The following is a 21,143-nucleotide window of genomic DNA, read 5'->3' as shown; positions in this document are numbered from 1 at the left end:
GAGGAGCTCAAGATCGCGAACATTCACCAGCTCCGTGATGTCATCGTGGAGGAGTGGAAGAGAACTCCAGTGGCAACCTGTGAAGCTCTGGTGAACTCCACACCCAAGAGGGTTAAGGCAGTGCTGGAAAATAATGGTGGCCACACAAAATATTGACACTTAGGGCCCAATTTGGACATTTTCACTTAGTGGTGTACTGACTTTTGTTGCCAGCGGTTTAGACATTAATGGCTGTGTGTTGAGTTATTCTGAGGGGACAGCAAATTTACACTGTTATCCAAGCTGTACACTCACTACTTTACGTTGTAGTAAAGTGTCATTTCTTCAGTGTTGCCACATGAAAAGATATTATAATAAGATATTTACAAAAATGTGAAGTGTGTAATCACACTTGTGAGATACTGTATAGATGACTCAGTATGGTTGTAATAAAGTACATTTATTTAAGTAAAGAAAATCAATCCTTGAAAAATCCCAAAAAGTGCTGAAAAAGGTGGTCAGTGCTCGCTGTAGAAAATAAATTGCAAACGTGCTCCAGAGTGCCCTGATTATAGCTTCTTACCAGACCAAAATGATCTCAAATTATAGAGTTCATTGACGTTTGTGGGTTATCCAGAAACCCAACACTCTCAGCCACAGATTGTCATTCAGATCTGTGGTGCCTGCAGATAAGACCGCCCGCCCACTCTCCGGCGTCTATTTAGCCTCTATCCACACTTGTCAGATAAGGTTTGACACTTTTAATGGTAAACGTAAACAAAAGGATCTCGTAGTGCTACTCTACCAATGATGTCCATTTTATTAAAATAGTATTGCTCTTACATGAACTTCGAATGTGTTGAGCATTTAGCCAGACAGCTGTCAAAACGACCTCAGCCACAGTATCATCCGAGCAGCTTTAGCGTGATGACGTCACAGACCTAACTCCGCCCAACGCATTTCCCCTTTTTATTAAGGTTTTTGCTTTTGTTATAAGGTATGATCAGGGGTGAATAAACTTTAAAGCTAGATTTTGTGTACAAAAATCATTGTGCCCTGCACAGCAAGGAAGTGTAATGTGTGATAGCAGGCAGAGTAAGGCTGCTTGTTTTTTTATTTTTTTTTTTTTTTTTTAACCAGCAGAAACACAAAAAACTGATAAATCTCCACATAAACACCATGATGTGTGATGCAGGGATCTTTCCTACTGTGCTGTTATATTCTGACAGGGGAGACCCCCACCATCCCTCTGGTACATGGTCTGTGTGCTGAGAAAATTATAAAAAAAATTGAAAAATACAAAACGGAGACAAGCAGATCAAGTGCATTTACCTTTTTTGTTGTTTTTAATCTAATCTTCCTCCTTCCGCCATCATTAAGAAATCCCCTTTGAGAAGGGATACATTTTTTCTACCATTAATGGAACTATGCTTCTTCAAACAAAACAAATTTCAACATCTCAGGCCAAACTTTTGGTATGAAGTTCAAAGAAGTGTAAAGCTTATGTTAGGAAAACCCATCTGGAAGAGAATGCCGTACTTTCTTGCTCGAAAATTCAGATTATTCATGCATAACTGTATACACATTATCTGCCAGCAGTCTCTCTGTTTATCTGCATTTCTCTCTTATGCAAGTAGCTGTATTGGTCTGCTTACCTGCTAAAATATACTTGTTTATTACTGAAATTTATTTATTTGTAGGAATAGTTTCATTGTAAACTATTGCGGCTGTGTACCTGCAACATTTGCCAGGCATTCTTCCCAGCCTGAGTGTGAATGTGGGTGGGCACGGTCTACACTTTAAATAAGGGCATGGAATGTGCTCCACTTCCATGTGTAAGTAGATCATTTTCCCTGGACTCCATTCAGCAACATCTCTTCTGTTTGACAGGCAAGCTGATAGAAGATGAGCATCTGACCAAAGCCGAGCAGGAGATTCAGAGCCTGAAAGGTAAGGTGTGATGACTGTGAGTATAGATGTATGTAAAGCAGAGTATCCTTCAATTTGAGCAAAGGAGGAGATCTGTCTGTCTAATTATCTGCAGTTTCTAAGCTGTTACAGAAGGTCTCAAATAGGTTACTCTGTAAGAATAAACTTTTCTGTTTTGTCATCTTTTTGCAGAATTTGTTCTGGCCCTTTTAGGTTTTTTAACGTACAGCAGAATGTTTGTAGGTGTTGCAAAAAAACTTTGTTAAATTTCTATTTTTAGCAGTATTTGTGGGTGCGTAGCACATCCAAATGAGTTATTCTACAAAAGTCTAGATAAATCTGCTGCTCTTAACAGCTAAAGAGATTGCGCTTGTCACATTTCTTGTGCAGTTTAGAAAGCTAATAACAATTTAGTAGGTTTGGGCACCATGTCTGCTTCCCTTTTCTCTATTTTTATTTTTTTTATTTTTTGTTATTACTCCTCTAGTTAGTGTTGTGTGTATTAACTCCTTTGTGACCGCAGTACTAGTTCATATGTCCAATATAAAATGCTAATTGAAATGAGAACATTAACCTAAGCAGAGAAACAGGAATGCACAGCTGTTTTTTTTTTTTTTTTTGATCAGACCGTTGTAAATCAGGTTTGGTTATTATCAAGTTAACTGTAGCAAAACAATGCTGATATGATCCGGGTGCCTAAGCATCAAAAAATGCTGGTCGCAGAAGGGTTAGACTGCAAGTTCTGAACTTTGGGTGTGACAAGGCTGTTGATTGTCATTATAAGATGACGAAATGGAAATAAAGGTTTGCATTTATTTTTGTGCTTCTTTTTGTGCTTCTTAACTTAAGAACAGCATAGCTTTGTTCAGATGTGTGGACAGGGCAGTAAAAGCACGAAGTGTAGCCCCTCCATACACCCGAACAAGGACATGCAGCCAATCAGGGCTTTACACATGATGTAGTAAAATGAAACCACAGGTTGCATTTGGCAGGTAGTACCCCCCACCAAATGTGATCTATTCAAGTGTATGGGGAAGCACCACAACCGTGTGCAATAAGTCGGCCTTTTTAGTGGTTAAAACAGGTGGGAAGGTTGCATTACATTAATTCCCAGGCACCTGTCAATTGCCCTCTAAAAAGCAATCCACCGCAGACCGCTTTTCAGAGGGGTGGCAAGGGCTGCCACATGTCAGAATGAGCTTTAAGTGTTTCTGCTCAATATTTGGTTTTCTGTCACACATCTGTCTATGTATATAGGTCAGCATGACAGCCAGGGAATTGCCATTTTCAGAAAAAATATAGCATTGCCAACCTCTACCTGAGGAAACAAATTCTTGAATTTTACAAGTTGTTCTCTCGTAGGATTAATCAACAAGGTGGATAGGATATCCTGTAGTTTTGTACATCATGTTCTATTTCCATAAAGCTAGATATACTTTAGCAGTAAACCAACATGCTTAATTTAAAAGTATGACCTAAAGCACAGTATTGAGGGTTGTGTGTGGTATGTAACACTGCATGGCATGCAGAATTGGGTAGTCTAAAATAGATCAAATCCAGTACAGTGTACTTGGTGAAGAAGCCCAGAGTATGTTGCTTATATTAAAGTGTATAACACAGCACAATGTACAGAGTTAGATTGTTTAGAGCAAGGGTCTCCAAACTGTAACCCATGGGCTGGATGTCGACCTTTGCTTGCATTTATCCGGCCCTTGGGGCATTATTCCTCCCCTTGATACAAGGCTCTATTCCTTCTATGCAAACAATGTGGCATTTTATTACTTGTCAATGATGCCAACAATAGGGCACTATTCCTCCCACTGACACTAATGATGGGGCGCTCTTCCTCCCATTGACACAAACTATGGGCCATTCTTTACACCCATTGGATGCCAGGGCATTTTCTATTCACGCTGGCAACAGTCCATCCCCCTCAAAGTCTGAAGGACATTAAACTGGCCCTATGTTCATAGTTTAGAGACCCCTGGTTTAGAGAATGTAACATCTTAAACGTGGAGCTTTCTGTCTAAAGCTAATATTGAACTATGCAAAATCATGTGAGAGGGTGTGGGTGGGGCCACTTCAAACTTTTTTTTTTTTTTTTTTTTACTTTTTGAGTTTCTACTTTAATAGAACTATGGAAGGGTAGGTGAGCTCATAGTGGATTACACATGGGCTGGTAATACTGCTGTGCAAGTCTAATTTTCCAGAAACTTTTAAACATCTATTACATTTGTTTAAAATTTTCGTACCGTATATTCTGTGTTTATATATTCTATGAAGTTATACATAGGCAAAATGTGAATTATCATTGCATAGATTAAGGTGGTACTAGAACATCTGTCAGCTTTGTACTTGCAGTTTGTGTCCTTGCTAGGTAGATGTGCCCTTTTTGTTCTGGTGACAATCAACGCCAAAAATAGTGAATGATTGAAAACCCTAGGCAGCTGTCTGCGACGGAAATCTCCATCTTGTAGAGCTTTACTTTCACTTTGGGCTGCATATTTTAAGGGTAGGTAAAGTGGTTGTAAGCTCCTAAATATTCCCATTTAAGTTGATACACAGATTAAACAAATACTCCTACATATGTTGTACTAGTTTATCTGCTATCTTCTCTCCTTTTCATCTTTTCAAAGTCCAAAATTTATAAAGTTTGTCTGAGCTGTCAGAAAAAAGAGCTGGGTGACTGAGTTTACACACTGCAGATCTCGGAGAGCTGATTGGAGGAAAGGAACAACCCCACGCACACGCACGAGCGCACACACGCGCACACACGCGCACACACACACACACACACGCGCACACACACACACACACACACACACACACACACACACACACACACACACACACACACACACACACACACACGAACAGAGCTTAGGCTGTCAACTTTTAGATTCCTCCCAGTCTCCTTTTCTCGGTGTCAGGAAAATTTGTCAGAAGTGACTCGTGCAGATAGCAGAGGAATGAGGCAGCCGACAGGAATAACACTTGGTGTTCTTAATTGAGAGAAGTACACGCTATAGAGGGATATCACCCTCCACCCCTTTTAATCACCTGACCACTCATTCGATCCAGGAGCGGCCAGGAGAGCTGGCGGGCCCCCGAAAAGAGGTTCGCCACCACTCAATTTTTTTTTATAATTATACCTATACAATCATCTTAAAGTGGTGTAAAGGCACAAAGTTTTTTACCTTGCCTCTCTGGGAAATCGCACTTCTGATTGGCTCCCGCTGCTGTCAATCATAGCCAGTGAGCCAATTAGGAGATGGAGGCTGATGCAGAGCCATGGGTCAGGAGTGTGTCTGCTTGGGTGCCCCAAAAGCAAGCTGCTTGCTGTGGGGTCACCAGGCAGGAGGAAGGAGCCACAAGGCACCCAAAAGGAGGATCGGGGCTGCTCTGTGCAAAACTACTGTACAGAACAGGTAAGTATAACATATATTTGTTAATTAAAAAAAAAAAAACAGGCTTTACTATTGCTTTAGTTGATGTATACCATGTTCATCATTGAGATTTTAGGCAAAGATGTAAGATCTATGTGGATAAATGTCTCATTGAAGTGTAACCAGATTATATTCAATTCCAGACTATTTCACAGCCTATGAGCCAGGTTATCAGCAAATTTGTCTTGTAGAGTTGGAGTTCTGGATTCTATTTTTACCTCTGCTACAGTTTCCTACCCGCAAGAAACATTGTTTTTTTACTTCCACCTAAAGTTAAAACCAATTTTATGCCCATATGACTGCCAACAAAATTAAAGTGTATGGCTTGTAACAAATTTCCATGTCTGAGCAAGAGAAGCCTGTCATGCATGGGTTCTTCACAAGTACTACCCAGTTTTGAGTTCCAAATGATTAAAATTGGCATGGAACTCAAAAATACATTTCAAGTGGCACAGTTGTTTTCCATCTCAGTTTGTCCTGATTTTGTAACTAAGCTGTAATTGAGATGTATTGACTCTTTAACATATAATATACAAAAAAGCTTGCGTAGAATAAATTGGGCCTGCAGCCAACTGAGCACTGCTACGCGAGTTATCTTCCTCTTACTGTGATGTCGCTTAAGCTCGAGACTGTCCAGTTGCAGCACAATCCTATAAAACCGCGACATGTGTGATGCTATTTTTAGGATATTCCATATGCTGGTAGATTGTCGGTGTTAATTGACAAGATGTCCCCTCATGGCCAACTTGTGCTGGAACACAAAGGGTAGAGCTGCTGGGCAGGCACATAGTGTGAGATTTGGCAGTGAGATACATGATGGTGTCACCCTGGATGCCTTTCACTCCTCCTTAAAACTCATTCCAACATGTTTGAGGTACTGGACTTTTCCCTTACATGGTGTTGCATGATATACTTGTGTGCAGAGCTGATAAGCTGACTTGTTTATATTGCCATTCTTTTCCAGCGCTATCGCTATGTAGAAGAGGGTCCCCTGGGTAGTCTATTTCCATTGTGTTTTTTTCCGGGCTCTGTTTCTTAAATTGTACCCAAGTTAGGCAGACTGTGCTGTTGTGGATTTATGCCTCCCAATGAGCTGTATGTTATGTATTGCTAATCTCCCTGGATAATTGATGTTTTGGTTTCCAGCAATGCTCGGCAAAATTTAAGAGCTTTAGTACACATTCCCTTAAATGCAGTTTTTATCTTCACCCTGGGTTCACACTGATGCAAAGCGGGATTCGGTCCGATTCCAGCGCCGGTTCCTGCATCGCTCCTCTCCCGCAGGCAGTTCACACTGCCTTGTGCGAACCTCTGCAGGTGTCATTAACAAAGTTAACCCCGCAGTGCAAACTGCGAGAGCACCCATGCGTTCTGATTCTAGTGCAGCAAAAAAAGTCCCTGCACTATTTTCTGTGTGAATCCAATGCGAGTTGAGCCTGGGTTCACACTAGCGCGTTCTCGGAGATCGCATGTGATTCGTACCCGCTCTGCAGGTGCCAATCACATGATTTCTGAGCAATGCGAGTTCAGCCATACAGTTGCATGGATGAACTCGCATTGGAATCGCACAGAAAGTGGTGCAGGGACTTGCATGCAGCAGAGGAGCGATTCGGGAATCGCGCTGGTTCCTGCATCACACTAGTGTGAACCCAAGGGCAATGTTAAAGTACAAAAAGCAAACCTACATACACTCCTCCCTGCTGCAGCAGAGGTCTGATGCTGCAGCTATCCCTGCCGAGACTAAGTCAGAGAAGTGAGCCGTCACATGACCTCTGATCACTCTGTTCTTGGACCACTATGAGCAGAGAGAGGTGCCTGTCAGTCACCAAACGCTGCTGTGTCCCTTCAACACTCACTGTAGCACCGACCTGGCTCAATTAACAGTACACTGAGAGGGCAATTGCCGATTGGGTATCTGGGTGGAAACTGGCAGTGTTGGGATACTTTGGGATCGTGCAACTCCTCTGTGTTGTCAGCTCACAACAGGCTTTAGTTCACAGTCGACCGATTATTGATCCCAGGAGAGAACAAGTAAGCGCACCACCGTGACCCCCTAAAGTATGAAGATTTGGCCAGGCTTCTTTTAAAAAACTGCCTACTATTTTGTCTGTCAGACATCTAATATGTGTCCACTTACCTGTTTGAATTGACCACGTTGCCTCTGCTTCACTAAAATCCCAAGCAGTGTTGTCAGCCCTGTCCAATTATGCTGGGACTTCACCCCATCTTCTCATGGAAGGGTTGGGCGTGTTCTTTAGTTCACAAAGAACTAGGCAGGACTGACAACACTGCTTGAGATTTCAGTGGAACACTGAAATAGTGCATGTTACCTTTAGCAGCTTGCAAAAATGTTGTTAGGATTGTCTTTTTTTCTGTACTTGAAGTATAAAACATGGGTAAATGTGCATGTGTTAAATTTTTTACATTTTGTTTAGTCACTTGCTTTAAAGTCCAATTAAACCCAAGAAACAACACCTAAATATATTGCTGCTTATCAGTGGGTGTGGTGGCTCCATTCATTTTCTATTTTCAGGTGAAGAACATTTTGCTCTTGTCAGAAATGGCGTCTGTTACTTCCAGTGAACCGGACCGAAAGCAAAACACAATGTTCTTTTTCTAATGTAGAATACTAACCCCCCCCCCCCCCAATCCCCTATATATTGGACATGAACAAAAGCAGGCGTGTAGACCAGCCTGGGTTGCTACCACAACTCCCCCCATAAATACAGTAGAGGAGTTAACTTTGCCATACAGTGTTAGCAGAATTACCAGGTGAAAGTAAAAGGGTAAAAGCCTGAAAAGTAAAGATTTAACACCATCACTTTATCTAAGAACTTGTAACCTGCAATATATTAAGTTTTGTTTTGTGGTTTGAAGATAAAATTCCAACATCCAAAAGATCTTTGCAATGGCAGATCCTTCCACAGAGTTGTAGACCTGTGGCATTATGGAAACGATTGTTGACCTGTTACAAATTTATTGCAATAGACAACAATAGTCAACTGCTAGGAATATCCAGCCCAGTCAAGCCACTCTTTCTCTGACCCTTTCCCTGTGGAGGGTCAGCCAAGAGTTCAATGGACATACGACTGTTACTCAATGTGAACGAGATTATGCAAAGTTCACTCAATGTATGTACAATTACCTTTTACAGTACTATTACACTTTACATAACCTTAGTAATAACAAGGGGGAAAAAAGTATGTTCCTGGTTGCAAAAGTAGTTTACAGAAACCGCAGCACGCTAAAGTGACCTTGTCTAACTAAGCACACGATGGAGATGCTTTATTCTCACATTTTCTGTGGCCCATTTCCTAAAACTCCTCTGTCTTGCTAATCCCCCAGCCACTACAGGTATCTGACACCTCAAGATGTGTGGAATACCTTCTCCTTTCTTTATTAGTGTGCTTGTAATTGGGAGCAACCACAGCATGCACTGGGTTGCCAGAAAGGTAAGTATTGAGTTTGTGTGATTTTGGATTAGTGAGTGACCTGGTTACTTTTAGAATCAATACTGCATTTTAACTTGAAGTGTCTGCTCACTGAAAAGACAATATTCTTTCTCATTCATACATTGTTTCCAAACTTTGTTCGAGGTTGTGAGGTTATAAAATCCTTATTTGGTCAGGATTGTTAACACCAAAATGATTACATTACATAAGCTTCTAAGTATTATGTTTCAGAATGGTGCAAATTTTTTAAGATGGGCGTCAGTGTGCTTCGTACGGCTGGATGAGCACCATCTGTAAAGATAGCAGGGAAAATCCACATAGATGTTCTTAGAAGACATTCACTCAAATGGAAACGTTGGCTCTGTACACGATCTTATTTTAGAAATATATGAATTGTGATCCAATATCCCTTTTTGTGTGTAATCAGAATGCCTCCCTCAAAGGCAAGCTCAGATAGTTATGGAATTAACTTCACACATACTGTCTTTTCCCCAAAAAAATAAAAATAAAAAATAAAGCATTTCATCAGATTGAGCTTGGTTTATGGCCGTGGATAAAAAGTCTACACCCCTAAAATGTAAAAAAATAAATAAAAATATCACTTCAGAATTATTTCCAACTTTGTGACCTATAATCTGTACAATTCAAACCAAAACAAACAAATCTTTGAGGAAAAGAAGTGAAACTTATAATTGGTTGCATAAGTATGCACATCCTTAAACTAATACTTTTATTGAAGCATCTCTCTTAATTTTGTGAACGCATTCAGTCTTTTGGGGTAGGAGTACATGTTGCCTTGGCAATCTTTGCCGGCTCTTCTTTTCCGAACCACTCCATATCTGTCAGCTTGCGAGGACATCTTCTGTGTACCATCCTCTTCAAGTCCCCCCCCCCCCCCACAGATTTTAAATTTTATTCAGGTGCGGGGACTGGCTGGGCAATTCTAAAGCTTTGATCATCTTCCAGTGAAGACATTCTTTTGTTGATTTGGAGGTATGCTTTGGGTTGTTGTGCTGAAAGGTATAATTCCTCTGCAGCTTTTTAGCAGCGGCCTGAAGATTTTGTGCCAAAATTCACTGATTGACTGGACTAAAGTCCCAGTTCATGCTGAAGGAAAATTGCCACAAAGCATAATGCTGCCACCATTATGCTTCACTGTTGGTATGGTGTGTGTTTGGTGATGTGCCATGTTTTGTGCCAAACATGCTTTTAGGAATTATGACTAAAAAGTTCACTCTTGGTCTCATCAGACCAAAGCACATTTTTCCACATGCTTTTCCACAGACTTTTATGTACCGGTAGGTTTTTGCAAAATGTAGCTGGACTCAATGTTTTTCTTGTTGTTATGACCCTGCATTTACTATATCTGGTCTCCCACAGTACACACAACATGAACATGCAATTATTTTAGTTAATATAAGTTGGTAAATATCTTTTATTATCAGCAGTATACAACAGTCTTGTGACTTCTATCAATGTCAGACTGAGGAGTTTACTTTCTCCTCTATCCTGTGACTCTGCATGACCCCTGACTTTCTGTCTGTACAGTGCTGATTGACCCTGTGCTGATCACCTTCTCAAGAGTATAGCAATACACACCAAAATGAGCATGTTCAGAGTCCAAGACTCTGTTCTGTCGGGAGATGACTTGGGGATTGTGGTAGAAGGGGAGGCTCAGAGAAGACAAGAACAAACAGCCTTTTTACAAAATTAACCCCTTAGGAGGATTAACCCCCTTAGGTTTCACAGTGAGTATAACGAGCATGCTTTACTGCACATACACACTGCTTTTAGGCTACTTTCATACTGAGGCGCTTTACAGGCGTTTTAGCACTAAAATTAGCACCTGTAAAGCGCCTCTTCTGTCACTCCAGTATGTAAGTACTCTTACACTGGAGCAGTGCGCTTGCGGTATGTTTAAAAAAAAAAAGTCCTGCAAGGAGCATCTTTGGGACACTTTAGGAGCGGTAGATACACCACTCCTAAAGGGCCCCTGCCCATTGAAATCAATGGGCTGCGCCGACAAAGCATTATTAACCCCTCCAATGCCTGCTATCGGGGCTTAAAAGCACCCCACTTGCAGCCGAAAGGTGACGCTAAAATGACAGTAAAGCGCCGCTGTTTTTTTAAATATCAGCGCTTTACCGCCAAAGGCTTGGTTGGCCGAATTTCAAAATCAATGGTGGCACCATCCGATCACAAAACGCAGAGTGGCCCTGATCCTCCTGTTCTGGGATCCCTCAGACAGGTGTGTAACTGACTACTATATAACATCAGTTTGAATGTGATTGGTTCTCAACACAGCAACATGCCTAATTATACAAGTATACACTTATGCAGCCACATCTCCAAATCCTGGCATTTTTACATGGGTGTGCAGACATTTTATTGCCACTGTAGCTAAAATTAGGTGAGCTGCATTGCATGGCTCATGCCTTTTTGTTCTCCTAGAACAGTGATGGTGAACCTTGGCACCCCAGATGTTTCGGAACTACATTTCCCATGATGCTTATCTACACTGCAGAGTTCATGAGCATCATGGGAAATGTAGTTCCAAAACATCTGGAGTGCGAAGGTTCGCCATCACTGTCATAGAATAATATGGCAGACTGAAATAACTAGTAATGAGTTGACGTTTAACTATTCTGCCCGCTATAGCTTTAGGTTTGAAAATGCATTTGTATCCTTAAAGCCCTTTAGTCCAAGAGGTTTTTAGCTAAGAAAAAATTTAGTGGCTATCTTTTTGTAACCATTTTAAAGGAAACCACTCGTGAAAGAAATACATTGCTGCCATTACTAATCTCCTGAAGATGCTAGATGCCTGGCTAGCTCAAACTTCAGCACTTGTAACTATACCAGACACTGACCTTGTACAAGTATGCAGGTCAGATATGTCAAGGTGATCAAATTAGAACTCCGGTTCAGCATATTTTGTTAAGCTTCTTGTGCTGATGCTATTAGATCAGCATGACAGCTAAGAAAATCCACAGTTGCAGTCTCCATGCTTCTTTTCTACATGTTTCAATATAAAGTTTCTAAATTTGTCAAATTAACTCCATTAGGTGTACTTTCACATGGACTCTGCCTGCGATTCACTTGCTCAGCAGGGAATCTGCTGATCCCCACTGAGAAGGCGAATGAAAGGTCTCTGTCCACTACGCTTTTACAGAGAATACACTAACACAGCCTACTCACCTCTGTGGGCAGTCAGATGGAAACGGACCACTTGTCTGTCTATTTAAACCAGACTGCCATGCAATGCGCTAGACATAAGGGGAATGGATCCTTATTCACAAGTTTTTAGCGGTTAGGCTTGGATGTAGGCGAGTATAAACACATGTCCATTTACACTTCCCTCTCCATAGAGAAGTATGGAGGTTCCGATCGGGTCCACCTTAAAAAAAAAGTAACTGACAGGCGTACCTGATCACAATGTTTGTGTGAAAGGGGCCTTACTGCTGCTGCTTAGTGTTCCAGTCAGATTCCTATATTGGCTAGTTGATTATTTTGAGGGCAGCATAATAATCAACTTAGTCTGGCAATTCAGTAAACGGGTCATATACATAGTTACTAGACTCTTTAGGACTGAGTACAACGTTTTTTATTTACACCACATCCGCATTTCTTTCCATACAAGTAAAATGAATGAGCTAAAAGTGCACTTTATCGCAGATGTAGTAGTGTATTCACTATTTTAAAAAAAATAGCATTTGCAGTGAATCACGCTGGTGCCTGTAAACTCACTGCGTTTGTGATGTACATTTAAGATGTTATCGATGTATTGACACCCTCAGCTGATTGAAAATTCTGTGCATTTTGAATGGAATGCTCAGGGAACACTTTTTTTCCCCGAACCATGTTCTGGTTTGAAAGGGCTCTCAAACACAAGCTGACTACACCTGAAATCCAGCTTCATTAGCCCATTACAGTAAACTTTACTGAAACTTTAAGTATATGTATTTAGTTTAGAGTAGGGAATGCTGAAGACCGTTGTAAAGTTTTGTTTTTTTGTTTTTTTCCTTCATGTTCTGTCAGGAAGATCTCCATTTACTTCCTGTCTAAAGTAAGATGAGGTATCTCCAAAGCAAGGGGGTAGTCCTTCTTCCTTTTTTATTTCTTTTTTAAAGTTGGTCCCAGAACAGTTTTTTTTTCCATTGGAAGATTTCCCCTCATCTCCTGTACCTGTGATGGCTCAAAAATGTTTTTTCCCCCCTCCATCACTTTCTGTATCTTCAACAATGGTCACTTGAACAAATAGGGTGTATGTCCAAAATCCCAGTGGGGAACACAGACTGGCCTACAGTCAGGTAGGCCCTAATATGAGTAGGTTTTATGTCTTAAACATGAATGTATAGTGACAGTTGATGCAAAGATTTGCATACGCCAGTAGAGAATTTAGTACATATTGTTGCTGTTATATCCCAGCCCTATAGCGTGCCATACTGTTCATAATCATAACCTAGATATAATCCTTTGCAAAATTCCACCAGGAAATATCTTAGGCCTTAGGCAGGTACAGGCAGCTAAGGCATTGCATTGTGGTATTCTATAAAGAAAGGAACGGAGGGCACACCAGCCTAGCGCATTACTTTTTGTGGCAATTTATTGTTAAAGTATATAAGATTATACTCCCAAACAAATGCACATATCAAGCAAAATACAGTCCACTTAGTGCTCCAACCTGCGTGGTCTGTTCACAAATGCCAATTGTGAGATGAAAGTCCAAAAGAACTGATGCGTTTCAAGGGGTGTCCTCTCTTCCTCAGAGCTGAATTTTAAATGCAGGTAGCTGACCTTTTATATAGTGTGTATGGTCAGGTGAAGTCCCTTGTGACTGCTGATCCAGACCCTCCCATCGGTAGGCGGGCATAGAATGAATATCACATCAATTTGGATTCACAGGGTCAAAAGATTAGTTGAATGCACAAACAAATGAGCTCTTACAGCATTAATAAGCTAAATTTGTTTTTTTGCCATAGAAGTATATTGATAATTAAAGTTGTTGATTACCTAATTATTGTAAAACGCCCATATATAAAACTGAGTTTACTGTTTCTTATCTGTGACTTTTGTAGGGAGTCCGGTAGACGTGAGAGATTCAGACTTATCAGATACACTCAGTCCTAGCAAGGATAAAAGCAGTGACGACACTACAGGTATAAGTGTGTCAGTGTAAAAAGCACACAGCTGTTACATTGTGTGGTTTAGTTGTGGAAGCACATCTGGATGCCAATCATTTTGTCTGTTTTACATCTGTATATTTATTTATTTTTAAGTCAAAATAATGTTCCCAATTCACAAAACGCTAATTATGAGTATTATGCATGGTAATGATTTGATGGGCATAAATCGGAGCTTCAGTGCTGTTAATTCACATGTGCTGCATTTGCTTAATGATGAAATCAAGCATTAGAATACATTGTGAATATTGCACTTGTTTTTTTTGTTAGAGACAGGAGACCTTTACCTGCGCTTATACCTATTCCCTTTGCAAAAATTTTTTAGAGTCCTATTGTATGTTTGGTCAGAAATCAAAGCATGGAAGATTTTTCCATCAAAGGAAGTGATTTCCTGTTCTAAACTAATTTCAGTGGGCCATTTATGAAACCTTTTTTCCCCAAATCCCAAAATTGCTAGTGGTATTGGAATATTCTTCAAAAGTGGAGACATTGCTCATATCAACCAACCAGGTTCTGCCACCCCGTTTATTAGCATGTTACTATAAAGTAGAAAGGCTGGTTGCTGTGGGCAGCACATACACTTTTCTTTCTAGCACCACTATGGATTCCTCCTGGCTCCTTTGTCTGACTGTCCTCCCATTTAGATTGTAAGCCCTTTGGGCAGGGAACTCCATGTTGTCTTCTTTGTGACGTATTTTATCTTGTGTTGCGCTTTTTTGTTGTTTGTAAATTTGTAAAGTGTTGTGCATTCTGGAGACTTATTGTATAATGGTGATTGTAGGCTTTTGTATAACTAATCACTAATCGCCTTCCACTTCATTTTTTTTTTTTTTTTTTTTTTTACAGACGGCCAAATGGATGAGCAAGAGCTGAACGAATCACTTAATAAAGTTACCATACTCAAAGGTAGGCATCCGGCTTGAATTTTCTCACATATTCAAATTGTCCTAAAGGAAAAATGTTGCTCTCAACCAGTCAAAATGCTTAAATATGTTTCTGTCCTGATTGTGACAGTTGTGCTAAACAGCGGTGGTGTCCTTAGCTGTAAAAGTCACTTTCAGGTCAAAGTGTTTAAAGGATGAGGAAAAATGCTAAAACTCACTTTCCAGGGGTAAAGTCGTCATTTCCTGTTGCTTATGAAGATTTTATGGAAGGCACAGTTTGTTTGCTAGGTGGAAAACACAAACTGTTCATTTGTTCGTTGATTCATTCATCCATCCAACTTATACATTGATGCTTGGCAGAGTATTTAAAGTTTACAAGTTGGCTTTTAGAAGCTACAATCTACATAAAAATACCAGTTTATTTGCCAAGAATGCACTTGGTTTCCAAGTCCTGTTGTGGGTTGACAACACACATTTCTTATGGACTTTGTGGTATCAGCTCTGCCAAGTTGTCTTTTGCTAAATTGCACTAAACCACCCCCTGTACTGTTCTGCACTACATAAAGACCAATGATTACCAAGATAACAAATAGGAGGGCTAATTAGACTCCATGGGAGTACACTGGAAGTGTTCACACTACCTCGCTGAACTCCTAACATCAGTTCTTTTTCTCTTTCCGAACAGCTATAACAAAACACCTTCAATGTTGTATCTACCAAACCAAAATGAAGCAAATAAAAGTTGTTCTTTCTAAAGGTTTACATACACTGTCAAGTCCTTTTTTGTGGCTTTCTCTTATTGCTTTGTCCTTTCAACAAGGAACTTCAATTCCCACCCACCCACCCCCTGTAGTTTTTTATTTTCTCCTCTTTACCTGTCCTCTAACCTACTGGCACTCACAGGGAATCCAACAATTATTCTGCTGTGATTTGCCAATTCCTTGCAGCGTTCTGGGTCCCACACTGCTATTTTTCCTCGCTAAAGTTGTTAGGCACCAGCTGTTTTTTTCTTGTTAAAGCTGCAGGCCCCCTAATGACTCATTGCCAGTTCTGGCCTCCTCCCCCCCTCTGTGTTGAAGCTGATGTCTCCTGGGATACATATCTGCTCAAAAACCAAAAATGCATTATATTGCTGGTTGCTGTTCCTTAGATATAGGAGGAGGTTTCACCATAAACAAGACCTAGTGTCCTGTTGCCAACATCCCAGAGATATAGAAAACAAAGAAAATATCCCCCATTGGGAACTGGACTTTGCCAACATGAACACCAAATTCATTTAGAAAGCATAATTTTATTGATGCAAAAAAATAAGAATCAAGGAAACATATACATGTAAAATAGTGTGCAAACACATAAAAAGTACACCTTTCACTGTATAACCATGATGTTGATGCATATACTTTGTCTCCAATGTACCCAACGCAATTCTCGTTTGGACACCCATCCTCAGGGAAATAAGGAGATGTGTATTCAATAGTTCTAGTAATCAAGAACATTGTCAAGGAAAAATCTCAGGAAGAAGAATGGAAGACCATGATTAATGTTAATTGTAGGTTTACATACCATTTGAAGTAGTGTACAGTCATGCACATAGTAAAAATGTGAATGCGAACAGAATGCCTTCACTCTGGTGGGGCGGGCACAGAGGAGCACCAACACGCCGGACCCCAACAGACCCCATGGACCCAGTTAAGTCACTAATATGGGACACCAAGGGCATCCCATTGCATAGATGTGGTGGCTGCATTCATTTTCTTTTTTTGGGATCTTCCCTTTTTCACCTAGTGATTTGGCCAATAACAACGCCTGTATTAGAATGCCTCCACTCTGTATAATGGGGGACAGCAGCATTGTCAGTTTGGGGGTGGGGAGTGTTGGAAGGGCTAGCAATTTAAAGCGAAACTCCAGCTCACACTGCAGTTACACAACCAGTTACAACAGCAGTTTTTCGTTTGGAATAAAATTTTACATGACTAAATAAAAGCTGATCATTGTAAGCACCCTATATCAGTTATAAATGGCTTGACACAGCCATATACAGTGACTGCTACATTTGTAGGAGAACCTCTGTTCTGTTAACTGGATCACAAGAACAAAATGAAAGGAAAGTAAGCCTAAAAAGTAAATGTAGCTATCCACATTTCAGAATTGGCATGCTGCAATATAGGAAATGTATGCTTATGGGTTTAATACCACTTTAAGGAGATTGCTCATTGCCTCCAGACTTGAAACACAACAGGCAGTGTGAGATCTCTACAAAGTAAGGGAAACTGCTCCTTAAAGTTAAATTTGGCAATTGTCCCATTTGGAACATGTGCCCCCTTTCTTTCCAAGTCTAGTAACAACTTATCTTCCCTCACTCTCAGTCCTGGTAACAATGGTCACCAGGACAAATAGGATCAATCTTCCTGAGGGGGGGGATACAGACAGCAATAAAAACACAGGGTCTGACCACAGGCACATTAGTACTGACAACCAGAAAACAGATGGCGTATGTTGGCTATCCCCGTGTAATTCACCTGATCTGATTTATAAAAACTGGAGTAAAAGTTGAGCTGCTGAATCATAGCAACCATCCATACTTAAGTATTTCAGAAATGTAAAATATTAAACCTTAGGCGTGAGGACAGCAGGTCCATTTGTAATGCTTTTCTAAAGGCTCCATAAGCATATAAAAGTGAAGTTTTCGTTATAGCAAATCTAGTCTGTTGTATCAAACTGAACTGGAAAAACTTGGGGGCAGCAGATTGACTTGATTCTGGTTTTGCTTCCAGTCCTCTGACTCTCAAACTTTTCTTTCTGTGTGTAGCTTTATGCTTTGGTCCTATGATGGAGTTAGAAGTCATAAGATGTTGTGTTTTCTTCCAGATGAGATACATCATGTACAATCTGGCACTAATGATGCAAAACAAGAGATCCAGCAACTGCGGAAGGAACTGTCTGAAGCCCAGGATCTAGCCAAAACCAGTCGACAGAAATGCTTAGAACTTCAAGGTTAGATTGGGGTTCCTGGTTGAGATTTTGTTCTTGCCACATTTGATATAGTTGATATGGCTGTGGAGGACCCCCTTCAAAGAGAGGTGCAGTCATGAATGCTGTAGGAATGTGCAAGGAGAACACTGCACACCTCAGAGCGGCTCAAATTGCGCGAGAGATGAAAGGTGGCCTTTGAGGTCACTTCCCATCTCTCTAGCACCTTGAGCAGTTCTGAGGTGTTAAGGCATTCTCCTTGTATCAGAGGTTTAGGAATTTAATTCATCTTGGAATTTTATTTTAGGTGAAACCTGTGTGTTTTTTTTTTTTTTTTTTTTTTGTTTTGTTTTTTCAGTCTTTTGACATTCTAAAGCAGATTTTGTCTTTTTAGCACTCCTAGAAGAAGAAAGAACGTCCAGTAGAAAACAGGCTGAAGATTCCACCAAGCAGATCCAGAACCTCCAAGGTATTCAAGATAATGTTGATTCCTGCCAAAATAAAGTCATATAAAAGAACGTTATAGTTTTTTTTGGAGTAAGTAGGTTTTAGCTAGTCTGCATGATAAAGATTTTAGAAAAATCTTTCTCCATGTCTTCTCTCAGGACTGATGAGAACCCCTGATCTATGCAACTCCATTGGTCAGTGCAGTGTCTTTAGTGTTTCAAGCGCTCCTCTGGGTTATCGGCAGAGAGCCGTGTGAAAAAAATAAGATTTTTTTTTTTTTTTTTCTACCAGCGTACATTTTCCATGATTTTTATATAGAAAATTTTTATTCCATACTTTGTCAAGTTCAACTCTTTACACTAGAATTGGTTGTGTTGGGCAATGGCTTGAATTTGTCAGATGTCTCCATAGATGGCTTGCAGATGTTGATGTCTGCTTCTCAGAAGGCAGCTTAGGTGATGGTCGTTTCTCAATGTTTCAGTTTCCATTTGTGATGTTCATTGCCGTTCAGGCCCCTTTCACACGGGACGGATCAGTAATGATCCGTCCCGTGATCCGCTTGCTCAGCTGGGATCGCTCAGTTGTCCCCGCTGAGCAGGCAGATAACAGGGCGGTCCCTACACACTGTGCAGCGACCGCTCTGTCAGCTCTCCGCTCTGCTCTATGGGTGATCGGATGAGCACGGACTGTCTGTCCGTGTTCATCCAATCCGCTCTGCAGACGGATAGAAAAAATTGGATTTTCCTCCGTCTGCCGAATCGGACAATAGCGGAGGCGGACGATATCGGGTGTCTGCGGATGTTCATCCGCAGACACCCGCTATCCCATAGGGATGCATGTATGTCCGTATTTCATCCGCAAACGGATGGATGAAATACGGACATACATTCCGCATGTGTGAAAGGGGCCTTACTGTTCAGAAAAGATATTTACTTATTTAATTACCATGTCTGGGGGCTCCTATGGCTTTCATAAGGTAGTTAGGTCTGCTGGTTTACTCTCATTGATATCATGTATCATAATTGGGCACTGTATGTGTAAAGATAAAGGCTTGGGTAGGCAAGGCATTCGCGGATGTCTAGTGCTAGGTCTCTTGGAATTATAGTGATTGAACTTTTTCTGATGCCTGTCTTTCTGCATTTTTTCATAGGCATAAGACTCTTCTGATATAGCTGAGCTTGTTTTATCTAAAGATAATCTAATGTTTTTTTTGGCACCTGTATTTAATATATTTTCTTGAGCAACTAAAAGGTGCAGATCATGCATTCCCACTGTTTGCTTTTCTGACACACAATATGACGAGGGTTTAATATGATAATTAACGGTCACAATTTCTATTGATTCAGCTCAGTTGCATAGGTTACAGGAAGAGATAGAAATCCTGCGGGAACATAAAGAAAATGAGATCTCCAGCACCCGGGAAGAGCTGATGAATGCCCAGGAAGAGATTGCCATCCTGAAACATGTTTCTGAACAGGTAGCCAATGAACGAGAAGGTGACATACGTGAACTTAAGGGTGAACTGCAGGAGGTGCGCCTCGAGTTGGAACACTGGAAGAAAACTGCCTCCGATTACGAGAAAGAAATTATCACTCTGCAAGCCAGTTTCCAGACCCAGTGCAAGGATCGAGAGGACCAGCAGAAGAGTGAATCAGCACGGTGGCAGAGTAAGTACTATCGAAAATTCACATACTAAACCATCTCCACACAAAAACGCACATCCTAAAGTATTGTCGTCGTCCAAACTCCATTCTATCTGTCTGGTATTTTACCAGATAAATACTGCCTTAGCTAGGATAAAAGAACAGAGTGGTCACTAAGTTTTCAATTATTAACCCAGACCAACTGGGGTTAAGGGGAATCCATAATGTAATTTATTGCAGCTTACCAGTTTTTAGATGTGGTTGGCTGCATTAGGTTTCAGACCAACATTTTCAGCAAGTACAAAAAAATTTGATATTGCCAAAAATGCAGTATACTTGTGACATTAAGTGACAGAGAAGACCATCTTCTTTGCTTTGTAAAGTATTAATCCCATAAATCCCCTAGTAATGGCAATAAGCAAAGGTAGACATGTTTTTATTATATTGAGGGAACTATGGTTGCTACATGGGCTGGACTGAAAAGTATGAGTGTGCAATGATATGTATGTTTGCCAAATTGGCAAATGAATATGAAGGTAAAAAAACTGCAAAAAGTAAAACTAATGGACATATTTTCTAAGGACTAGTAAAATGGATTATGTAACATTTTTTGTTTTTGGGTTTGGATGCACTTTAAAGTTCATTGGCTTAACAGCCTCTAGTGTGGGTTGAGTGCAGAGGCCCTTTAGGCTGCCCACAGAGAAAAAAAAAAGTTCACCCCACTCTGCTTGACCTGTCTACTTGGCCACTGAAATCTCACCTAAATCTGTATATCTTGGATCCCATAAAGGCTAGGCCATTCCAAGCCCTTTTTCTTTTCTTTTATTTTTTTATTTTTTCTGAATTTTCTCATTTACGATTACTTATCACTAAACTTTTACTTGGAGATTCTCTATTAAAGGGATTATAAAGTCTATATAGTTTATCTATGCAGTTGGTTTTACACAGAACAGCCTCGATCCTCCTCTTCTTGGGTCCCTCTTTGCTGCTCCTGGCCCTTCCCTCCTGTCAAGTGCCCCCACACCAAGCAGCTTGCTATGGGGGCAGCCGAGCTGCAGCTCCATGTGTCCTACCAGACTCATAGCTGCCATTCGGCGCCACCCCTCTCTCCTGATTGGCTAACTGACTGACAGCCGCGGGTGCCAATGGCGCTGCTGCTGTGTCTTAGCCAATCAGAAGGCAGAGTCTCAGATGGCAGAGGAACTTGTGGACA

General features: G+C 40.7%; 1 protein-coding gene across 12 annotated transcripts in view; it reads left to right on the top strand.

The window, feature by feature from the left end:
- Positions 1 to 21,143, top strand: part of SLMAP (sarcolemma associated protein) — a 242,733-nt gene that overhangs the window by 200,653 nt on the left and 20,937 nt on the right. For 10 of the 12 annotated variants that reach the window (XM_077452011.1, XM_077452008.1, XM_077452006.1 and 7 more), the window contains 6 exons: positions 1,870 to 1,929; positions 13,882 to 13,962; positions 14,833 to 14,892; positions 17,739 to 17,864; positions 18,235 to 18,309; positions 19,634 to 19,954. In XM_077452011.1, the coding sequence (XP_077308137.1) occupies positions 1,870 to 1,929; positions 13,882 to 13,962; positions 14,833 to 14,892; positions 17,739 to 17,864; positions 18,235 to 18,309; positions 19,634 to 19,954 (723 nt within the window). The remainder of the gene's footprint in view (positions 1 to 1,869; positions 1,930 to 13,881; positions 13,963 to 14,832; positions 14,893 to 17,738; positions 17,865 to 18,234; positions 18,310 to 19,633; positions 19,955 to 21,143) is intronic. The other 2 variants (XM_077452016.1, XM_077452013.1) reach the window with 1 other exon arrangement.

The sequence above is a fragment of the Lithobates pipiens genome, unplaced genomic scaffold, assembly GCF_037356315.1.
Source record: "Lithobates pipiens isolate NorthernLeopardFrog02 unplaced genomic scaffold, aLitPip1_a1.2 Scaffold_23, whole genome shotgun sequence".
Classification (NCBI taxonomy): domain Eukaryota; kingdom Metazoa; phylum Chordata; class Amphibia; order Anura; family Ranidae; genus Lithobates; species Lithobates pipiens.
Note: the sequence above shows the minus strand (reverse complement) of the source record. Positions and strands in the feature narration are given on the sequence as shown.